Source organism: Otolemur garnettii, unplaced genomic scaffold (genome assembly GCF_000181295.1).
Source record: "Otolemur garnettii isolate 467f Iridium unplaced genomic scaffold, OtoGar3 scaffold00021, whole genome shotgun sequence".
In the NCBI taxonomy this organism is placed as follows: Eukaryota; Metazoa; Chordata; class Mammalia; order Primates; family Galagidae; genus Otolemur; species Otolemur garnettii.
Genome location: NW_003852416.1, coordinates 3,559,550 through 3,570,759, shown reverse-complemented (window position 1 = coordinate 3,570,759; position 11,210 = coordinate 3,559,550). Strand labels below are relative to the sequence as shown.

The window sequence follows — 11,210 nt, the reverse complement described above, 5'->3', positions numbered from 1 at the left end:
CAGCAACCTTGAACTCCTGGGCTCAAGCGATTCTCTTGCCTCAGCCTCCCAAGTAGCTGGGACTACAGGCGCCTGCCACAACGCCCGGCTATTCTTTGGTTGCAGCCGTTATTGTGGTTTGGCAGACCCAGGCTGGATTCGAACCCATCAGCTTAGGTGTATGTGGCTGACACCTTAGCGACTTGAGCCACAGGTGCCGAGCCTGGAGTTCCTTATTTTAAAGCCCCCACCAACAAGACTACTGGTCACTTTTTGTATCCCTTACCCTTAAGTACAATGTCTGATAATGGTTCAATGAATGTGATAAACTCAGTTTATTCAATTCACAAAAATTTAAGTTTACTTGGAAAAGGAAATGTACTTTCAATCTTTAAGTGTAATTTTTATTGAAAACCAGACTATATGATAAAGGGAAGAAGTAATCTGTTTATGTTTTCCCTTACCAGATCTGGGCTACTATATTCTTTTGAATATTCTCTTTGTATACATCCAATAAATTGATTTCCAAATTGCTGGTAAATATAAAAATATATTTACAAAATAAATAGCCTTTTTTATCAGATGGTTGTATTTCTCTATAGATTTTTGAAAGGAAAACTTCAAAATGCTGCTCTTTATTTTGTAGTGAAAGCAAAACAAACAAACAAAATCACCATTAAAGAAAACACTTAAGGAATTTTAAATATTAGCTGGAATATCTCATAAGATAATATTTGAAAATGTTTGTAAACATCTTTCCAACCTTAAAAAAGAAAAAAAAAAGAAAGAAACATGTCATATTCTCAAGATCCTAGGCCCTTATTCTGATGCTAAAATCTCGTGGGAACATAATAATGAAACACATACATATATTATCTTCAACTATACTATTATTTGAAAACCTTGCCTTTCTAAAATAAACTGGCCCAATGTTTAATAATTCTTTCTCTTAATCTAAAATGAAAATAGCTTGTGGTCAAGCTTATAACAATTCTTTTATAAATGCTAGCATAATTTCATTGTGATACATAGGAAAACAAAAATATATATTGCAAATCCAAATATATGCCAACTTCTAAAACATGACTTGATTTCTATACAAGATATGAGCTTTTAAAGGATGTTTAGATAGGTACAGAGACTTAAACTCTATCTGGAAAAGTGTATTATTTTAAGAAAAGCAGGATGAAATGTCATCTACTATGAAGGTGCAGAGGACTTGACAATGGGGAGAAAGCAGAAACTGAGCTTGGTACTTTGATACCACGTTAACGTATTTTACAGATCCTAACTCACAGAAGAGACAAAATGCAGGACTACAGAAGCAAAAAAAAGCTTGCCTAAAATACGTATTTAGTAAATGAAGGAGTTAGAATAGAGAAGGACTTCGAAATTAAACAGTAAAAATGAGGGAGGATTCTCTACTACCATTTCAAAGATGTAACACTGCACTCCTTTCAAAGTTACTGGTAATAAAGTTAGGAGCGAATTTTCTAATAACATATCCCCCATTGTCAGGGAGGGAAAAAAAAGATCACAAGCATCAGCCCAGACCTGGCTAAACTGCTCGAGCTCACTGAGTGACCGTCAAGTCACATTTTCAGTTCCTCAGTGTCTCTCCTTATAGAACAGTATTGCAGGTTCCAACACTTCTTAGTACCTGGTTCAGAAGATGCCAGCATTCGGGTTTATGTGACCATGTTCTCAGATGAAATAAAGAGAAAAAAGGAAAAAGAGCACGGATAATATTACTTCACTCTTATATTAAGTTGAATTATTACTTACGCATTAGGCTGTAAATGTGCTTTTCTGCAACATGCTCCGTAAACAGCTTTATAAGGTCATCTTTTAAGTCTCTGTTAAGCTTGGTTTCGATGTAAAACTTATTCTGAAAAAGAAAATAAATTTCATTTTCATGTAGCAATTGGGGGAAATGATTAGTCTACTGAACTGAAGCAGTGCATTATTATTTTAGGAAACAATAAATAAAAGCACCAATTAAAACAAAGAAAGCACAAGCCCTGTCACTATTAGTTGCATGTCTTTCTGGCACGGTGTTGAAAGTATAAAAACTAGATGAATGTACAGACATTATGGAACTATACTGGTGTGGCATATCCTTTAAAAACACATCTAATAAAAGGTACACCATTTACATGATATGGGCTGAAAGCAGGCAGTAAGCATTTACTGGTTGACTCCCAACCACACATTCAACTTCAATAACAAGTCCAGTGTTTATAGCATTCCCTAGGGACCACCATCTTTGTTTCAGAGGTAGACACTCAAGGCAGCCCAGTCACAGAAACCTAGGCTTGAGAGAAAAGTTTCTTATGGTCATCTTATAACTACGAAGAGAACAAGATAAAACAAAGCAAAGAGACAAAGAGGAACCTGAATCCTTGGTACCACTGTTGAACCACTGATTCAACCAATGCTGGAGACAGCCTTATTTCTAGAGTTGTACTACAGAAGATAATACTCTTTTCCTTAATCACTTTGAATCATAGTTTCTATTTCTTGCAGTCAAAAGCACCTTGACTAGAACGAATGGAAAGTTAAAAAGATTGAATTTGCTCATGTTAAATGTTAATTCAATGCAAGGGGTAGTAGCAAGTTGCTCCTTGATTCTCTTAATTTCTAATGTTAAGTTTTTTCTAAGAAATTATAAAAATAGGCTTGCTGCCCATAGTGCAGTGGCTAGGGTGCCAGTCACATACACTGAACTGGCAGGTTCAAACCTGGCCTGGGCCTGCTAAACTACAATGACAACTACAACAAAAAAAATAGCCAGGCGTTGTGGCGGGCACCTGTAGTCTCAGCTACTTGGGAGGCTAAGGCAAAGAGAATCGCTTAAGCCCAAGAGTTGGAGGTTGCTGTGAGCTGTGAGGCCACCGTACCTAAGGAGGGTGACCGAGAGAGACTCTGTCAAAAAAAAAAAAAAAAAAGAAATTATAAAAATAAGATGTAGTTGGTAATAAAATAAAAAGCAAGCAGCAAAAGGGTATGCATAGAAAGAAATTTCCTAACACAGACCAGACCCTCTGTCCCATTCCTGAAGGTCCCATTCTACATTGGAAGAACTTGTTTATATTCTTTCTAAAATGTTCCCTGCACATATGTGAATATGGCTTTTTTATTCCTTTAAAAAAAAACACTCACTAATGAAGAAATATTACATACTATGGCTTTGTACACTATTTTTTTACTGAATATGAAATCTTAAAAGATTTTTCTCTAAAAAAAAAAAAAGGTTATTATTTTTAATTGCACATTTTTCTACTGTGTTTTCCATGAATTATTTAAATTACAGTCCCCTACTGGTAACAAAGATTTTCCCCAATGTTTTGCTATTAAAAATACTGCATAATTCTTACTTATATATTTGCATGTATTTAAGAGTTTATTTGTATGATAAATTCCTACAGATATAATTCCTGAGTCAAAGTTTGTGCATTTTTCTTTTCTTTTCTTTAAGAGACTGAGTCTCACTTTGTTGCCCTTGGTAGAGTACCACGGCATCACAGGTCACAGCAACCTCCAGCTCTTGGGCTTAGGTGATTCTCTTGCCTCGGCCTCCCAAGTAGCTGGGACTACAGGTGCCCGCCACAATACCCAGCTATTTTTTGTTGCAGTTTGACAGGGGCCGGATTGAACACGTCACCCTCGGTATATGGGGCCGGTGCCCTACTCACTGAGCACAGGCACCACCCAGTTTGTGCATTTTCAACTCTCAACAATATTGTCAGATAGTCTTCCAAAAAGTTTCACCAATTTATATTTCCAGCAAGTGTAGAGTTTTTTTTTCTACAGATTCACCAGAACTGAATATTGCCAAATCTTTTCAATTTTACCAACTGAAAAAGTTTTTTTAAAAAAGTATTTTAACTTATTTGTATCACTTGTCCATTCTTCAACAAAAAAATAAGGCTGTTGATATTTTCCTAATTAATTCAGGAAAACTTATCAAGGAAAGCAAACCTTTGTCTTATGTTTTTCAAATTTACTGCAATTCTTCCCCACCTACTCCTGGTGTATGAGATCTTGCTATACAAGATTTTTACACACTGTCACAGTCATTCTTTCATGACTTTTAAGTTTGGATTTCACTTGGAGAAAGCTTTTTTCACTCCAAGACTAGTTCTCTCGAATTGTTTTTCAAAACTTACTCTACTTACAATTTGTTATAAAAAATACGGTAGTGATCAGATTCTTCTACTCTCAACTCCAAAATGACTACTAGTTGTCCTAATACCAGCTGTGGAATAATCTCTTCCTTCCTTACTGATTTGAAATGTCATCTTTTTTACTCAACTTCCTACATTTACTTCAGTCTACCTCCAGGTTCTGTTTCTTTGATCTGTCTATCCTTCCACCAATGACAAACACTTTTAATTACTCTAGTCTTCCTCATTTTAGTATCTGGTAGGGCCTGTCACCTCTTCTCATTTGTCTTTTATAGCAGTTTTTCTTATCATTAGGGTTTTTATTTCCCCCAAGTGAATTTTATCATAAGAGATTAACTGTCTGCCACATTTCATTTCTAAAAATGTCTTTATCTCTTTAGAAGTCATCTAAAGAAAATTTATTTTTAAATTAAATTAATAAACATTTCAACTACCAAGCTTCTTCTGCAACTGATATTTTTAAATCAAATTTAAATTTTAAAAAGTTGACTTAGCATTATAAAGTCTCTGAAACAAATTAGCCATCTCTTTGAAATTTTGTTGTTTAGACATGAGAATAAAAGATAAATGTTAAACTCCCAAGGGAAATTCTTCTGCATTTATAATGCATTTCTTTCCTGGTAGACTGTCCTATTTAACATTTAAAATCTTAGCACCCAACATTTTAATGTGTCCTTCCTACTCATAATTATAAATAACCAGAATTCATTAAATAGAAATAGTCTGAAAGCTTCTAAAGTACTTAGAAACTCTCACTTTACCTCTTAGAAACTCCCTGTCCTCTTTAAACAGAGGGCATTAAACTTTTTCTCAGGTACAATAATGTTAAATTTCAAAATTCTAAACAAAAAGACATAAAGTCTTTATTTGACCTCTGTGTCTTACAAAAATCTTTTCTGCTAACTTAGGATCTTAGACATAATTTCTTTTCAAGTTTAATGATTGCTTTCTTAAAATATTCATGTAGACAGACTTATAACAAAGATACTAAGTAAAGTAATAAATTAAGTTTAACTAACTGGTAATGTTTAAAAAAAATTCTGTTTATATTCTTTGTTGGAAAAAAGCTTTTGCTGATTATGGCCTTAATAGGTTAACATTTCAAATTTTCTTTAAATAATATACTTTTCCAACAAAGAAATACTAAAGCTGGAAGAATTTCTATCTTCTAGACAATAAAAACAATTTATGAACAAATTTTTACAAGTAACTACAGAACAAATTCAAGCTCTTAAACTATAAGGAAAGTATCTCCAGCTCAGTGCCCATAGCACCAGTCGCATACACGGAGGCTGGTAGGTTCGAGCCCAGCCAAAGCCATGTAAACAATGACAAACTACAACAAAAAATAGCCAGGCGTTGTGGCAGGCACCTGTAGTCCTAGCTACGTGGGAGGCTGAGGCAAGGGAATTGCTTAAGCCCAAGAGTTGGAGGTTGCTGTGAGCTGTGACACTACAGCACTCTACCGAGAGCAACATAATGAGACTCTTGTCTAAAAAAACAAACAAGTTTCTGCCCTCACACATGTGAGAAAAGAAGAGTAAGCTTTACTTTACAACCTAAGACCCCTTACTTGAATTTTGCAAGCTGGAAGAATAAATTTAAAGTTTACTTATTCTTAAATGATACAGACTTTTTAAACCCCAAGATCTGACCAAGAAGTTTAAGAAAGTGGCACTACAGAAAAGCGTAAAATGACTTCCCCTTATTGTTTACTCTAATTTTTTATAAATTATTTATGAATAGCTAAAACATGTTTTGACTCAAAATCCAAGTCATGATAAGTTAGAAAATACTAATGCACCCAGCCAATATGCTTACGGGTAAATGCCATTAACATGGGAGACACGGGCTCAGCGCACGTAGCTCAGTGGTTAGGGCACAGGCCACATACACCGAGGCTGATGGGTTTGAACCCAGCCCAGGCCTGCTAAACAACAACGACAACTGCAACAAAAAATAGCCGGGTGTTGTGGCAGGCACCTATAGTCCAAACTACTTGGGGGGCTGAAGCAAGAGAATCGCTTAAGCCCAAGAGTTGGAGGTTGCTGTGAGCTGTGACACCACAGCTCTCTACTGAGGGTGACATAGTGAGACTCCATCTCAAAAAACAAACAACAACAACAAAAAAGGTAGGCATGGAAGTTTGAAACCTATTTACCCTCCCTTTACACACTCATCCACAAATAGGCCCTATTCTTCAGCTCCATTCAGTCTCCATTAAAAACTTTAATACATCAAGAGTAAGGAGTTTGCTAGAATGAAAGTAAAATATTTCCTCTGTGAGTACAAGATACTTAGACCTAACATACTGATGAATAAACTATGAGACCATTTCACCTAAATTATATTATGGTGGCTACCTCCTAGGTTTCCTAAGCCTTTCCAAGAGAGTTAATTAAACCTGCTGATTCTGATGAACTTATTTCTAATATCAATAGTATTTTTCACTAGTTTCTTGAGTCATGAAGGAATACTGACACTTAAATCAAAAGAAAGGCCTTACTATCAATTTCTTCTAAGATAAGTCTTAGTAAAAGACAAGGAAAAACCTGGTTTCTTCTGCCTTTAATTTTTTTTTTTTTTTGAGACAGAGTCTCACCCTATGATCCTATGTAGAGTGCATTGGCTTCATCATAGCTCACTGCTGGACCCAAGCATCCTCCTGTCTTAGCTTCCCAAATAGCGGGGACTACAGGCATGCACAATCAAGCACAACTAACTTTTTTCTATTTTTGGCAGAGAAAAAGTCTTACTCTTGCTTAGGCTGGGCTCAAACTCCTCCTGACCTCAAGCAATTCTTCTGTCTTGGCCCCCCAAAGTGCCAGGATTACAGGCATCAGTCACTGCACCCAGCCTCTTACACTATTTTAACTAGAAAACTCATTACCAAAATTGTTATCAGTATCCAAGGAATAATAAGTGGAAACAAAATCACATGATCTTTTGGAACATGCCCTCTATGTTAAAGGTAGAGGTAAATTTTTTTGTAAGTAAAGTGCATTTTATGGAGATTAAATCATTTTTAACATAGTTCTCCACATATAGCAATCTATATGCTATAGAAAATAGGATCCACATAAGCATCCTATTCCCTAATCTAATAAACAAAGAGAATTGGGATGGTTTCTAACAGCCTCTCCATTCAACAGGAGCACTAACATTAAGATTCTATGACTTTGTACATTTAAAATGGGGAGGAAGCAAATCAACAAAGTCTACAAATTAAACTCAAAGTGTAATTCTCTAAATACAAGAAAGAGATCATCAGAATGGAAGAAATATCACAGTGTTCTATTTTTCATGGAACAACTTAACTGGCATTTATTATACATCATATTTTAGAGGCATGCCTTAACATTTGGAGGATGAGAAATCTTATTAATATATCTTCATTTTGCTAGGATCACACACAGTGCCTTTAGAACACTCACTGCAGAAATAAAATAAAAGCTCGCTGGGTGATTGCTGATCATTATTACGTGCCCATTCAGCAATTCTTACATAAATAATTTAAAAACAAAAAAGAGAAAAATACTAAATTCTTGTATTTCAACAACTATGGAAATAACAATTTCCATTTCTAACACAAAATACAGTAAATGAAAAATAGAACCTACTTAACTTTCTACACCTGTGTGTGCTTAGATCAATCTACCCAGGTATTTGGAAAGGAGGCAACAGCTCTAACTTACCATGTATATGAAAAGAGGCACAATGCTCTGCAATGCTCCCATGTATTGCCCAAGAGCTATATTAAATCTTTCAATATAGAGATCTGGAGGGCTGGCCTGTGAAAAAGAACATAAAAAGAACATAAGTGTGATCATTCTGGGAAACCAGGTGAAAGACCTTCCATCACAGTCTGAAATGCAAATAGACTCAGAAGGAATTCAAAATTCATACTGAGACTCACAATAAAGAAAAGGAAGGCACTGATACCCTGAAGTTAAGGCTTCCATCTTTATTCCAGAATCTGCTATGTAAAACTGAGGTTTGGTTTAGCCATTCTTAAAAACCGTGTGACCTTAACACAATAATTAAAACACTTATTCTAATAAGTAAAAAAGTATATTTAAGAGCAGTGCCCGTAGCTCGGTGGGTAGGGCACTGGCCACATACACCCAGGCTGGTGGGTTTGAACCCAGTCCAAGCCAGCTAAACAACAATGACAACTGTAAACAAAAAATAGCCAGGTGTTGTGGTAGGTGCCTGTAATCCTAGCTACTTGGGAATCTGAGGCAAGAGAATCGCTTAAGGCCCAGAATTTGAGGTTGCTGTAAACTGTGATGCCACAGCACTCTACCGAGGGTGACACAGTGACATTCTGTCTCAAAAAAAAAAAGTATATTCCTCAAAATTAAGTATGATTTTTTTAGTTATTGTGAAATCTGTAGACATTTTCTATGGAAACAAAACTATATTTGAGCCTAGAATGAGAGGGGGAGAAATTCAAAGAAGTGGTTACACTATTAGAATAGCTATTAAGTTTTGTAATTATCTTAGGCACAGTAATATCCTGAGTTCTTTGCTAACTTGGCTATAAAACAACTTCTGTAGCTACTCAATTATAAATATTACTAGCTACAGAGTATGAATTCAAACGGTCCATATATACCTGTGACTCTGAAAAGTACTAAAATATATGTAATACATGCCTTGTATTAGCTCATTGTTACAAAATACTAAGTCATAAAGCCATAGGTCAAAAGAGAGTACTCCCAACTTCATTTTGTGTTATAGACTGAATGCATATGTATGTCCTTCCAAAATTCTTGTATGTTTAAGCCCTACCCCGAGTCCTGCTGTATCTGGAGTAAGGAAGTAATTAAGGCTACATGAAGTCACAAGGATGAGGCTCTTATCCTATAGGCTTAGCATCCTTACAAGAGACACTGGAGGGCACGTGCACTTATGCTTTAGTTTTCTGCCCCTGCCCTACAATGGGACTCAAAGAACAGGACCCATGAGGATTATAGTGAGAAGACAGCCATCCTCAAGACAAAAAGAGAGCCCTTACCAGGAACTGGATCAGGAGCACCTTGATTTTGGACTTCTCAGCCTCCAGAACCATGAGCAAAAAATGTCTTTACATCACCCAGTCATCGGTTCAGTTTCCTATTGAACAATCCACTATTGTGGGGTTCAGAGAGCTGACCCCACCCCACAGTTGAAAATTTGCATAATTTTTCATTTCCGAAAAACTACTAATAGCCTACTGCTGACAGGGTGCCTTACCAATATTATGAATAGTGAATTAATACATTTTATTGTTATATGTATGAGTATATGCTTATAATAAAGAGAAAAGAAAATGTTATTAAGAAAAATCATAAAGAGGAGAAAATACATTTACTACTGGTTAAGTGGAAGTGTATCATCATAAAGGTTTTTATCCTCATCTTCACATTGCATATGTTGAAGAAGAGGCTCAGCAGAGGCAGAAGAAAATCCACACGAGTGGATCCAGGCAGATCAAACTCCTGTTGTTCAAGGGTCAGCTGTATTTTGTTATGGCCTCTCAAGCTAAGACACTTCTAAAAGTGCATCCACATACTATTTCATTTTACTCTCTAAAACTAAATTAGGTATCATTTTAATATTAAAAAACACCTAAATGGGTCAGTAATTTGCCTGAATGTTAGCAAATGATAGGTCCAAGTCTGAGAAATAAGAATTCATTCCCAGGCCAGAGTGTTGGGGGATGGGCATAGTACAACGTAATGCAAACATGTAGACTATAAATGTCTTAACACAATAACTAAGAAAATGCCATGAAGACTATGTTAACCAGTTTGATGAAAGCATTTCAAATTGTATGTAAAACTAGCACATTGTACCCCATGATTGCATTAATGTACACAGCTATGATTTAATAAAAATAAATAAATAATAATGCAAACAAAACTAATTCTTCACAGGGTCTAATTTGTGTCAGTCTCTACAACATGACAACCATATCTTATACATAAAGTCTTGGTTTCAAACAAGGATATTAAGAAATGCTACACAAAAGATTACCAAATATTAAACATGTAAAATTATAAAACCATTTCAGCTATTTTAGAAATGGCTAAATGTTCCAATACTCTGTTAAAATAAGATTTAACTCATTTTTTTTCAGTTCTACTTAGCTTAGAATATGTGTAGAGAACTGTATTTCTTCTAATTCATGTTCCATTACTGAGTACTTACAGGTTTGGTGTACACTGGGTGCTTTATTTACATTTCTTTTTCTTAGTCTTGCTAACTACCTGCAAATTAAAGGTTATCTCCTTTTCACATAAGAGGCAAGTGGGGCTCACAAAAAGTAATTTGACTATGATTCCATAGCTAAAAAGTCCAAGAACTAAGACTCAACTTTGGTAAATCTGACTTTGTCTGCACCTATTTAAATTCCCTTTTCGGCATCCTGAAACCATTTTTTGTTGAAGCTCAAACTTCCCAATTTCAAGTATGCTGTCTGCCTCTCTGGTTTCACATCCTGCTTCTTCTCACGGGCAGCCCAGCACAGTACAGACAACAGAACTCCTAGCACTTCCCAAATGACACCAGTGTGTTTCAGGCCTCCTTGATTGTTCTTTCTACCTCAACATCTCTCTTCACATTCCCTAATCAGACTCATTCTGGCTAACTTCTGTAATTCCTCAAGATTTGTGTCACTTCCTCAAAAATGTCTGAGCTACGGGGCCCTTCAATGGGGCACCATTGCACTTACTCATTTTTCCCAGTGGGTGTTCTCTACCACTAACTTCAAGCCAGAGTGAACAAGATCTGCCCTATCTATATGTCTCCAGTGCTAACCACAGTGCTTAGAACACAGCAGATACAGATAAAACAGATTTTTTGAAACAGAGTTTCATTTAAATCTAAATTCCTATTTTAATACTTAATAAGGTTTTATACACTAAGCAATTCATTTGGCACTCAAAATTTCAATTTCCAGGCTCGGCGCCTGTGGCTCAAGCGGCTAAGGCGCCAGCCACATACACCTAAGGTGGTGGGTTTGAATCCCCAGCCCGGGCCCGCCAAACAACAGTGATG

The 11,210-nt window shown here is 36.0% G+C and overlaps 1 protein-coding gene across 3 annotated transcripts in view; it reads right to left on the bottom strand.

The window, feature by feature from the left end:
- The window catches only part of CACUL1 (CDK2 associated cullin domain 1), an 88,675-nt gene that overhangs the window by 21,553 nt on the left and 55,912 nt on the right, over nucleotides 1-11,210 (bottom strand). For 2 of the 3 annotated variants that reach the window (XM_003787121.3, XM_023511685.1), the window contains exons 4-5: nucleotides 7,862-7,957; nucleotides 1,765-1,867 (exon numbers count right to left, since the gene is read on the bottom strand). In XM_003787121.3, coding sequence (XP_003787169.1) covers nucleotides 1,765-1,867; nucleotides 7,862-7,957 — 199 coding nt within the window. The remainder of the gene's footprint in view (nucleotides 1-1,764; nucleotides 1,868-7,861; nucleotides 7,958-11,210) is intronic. The other variant, XM_023511686.1, reaches the window with a different exon arrangement.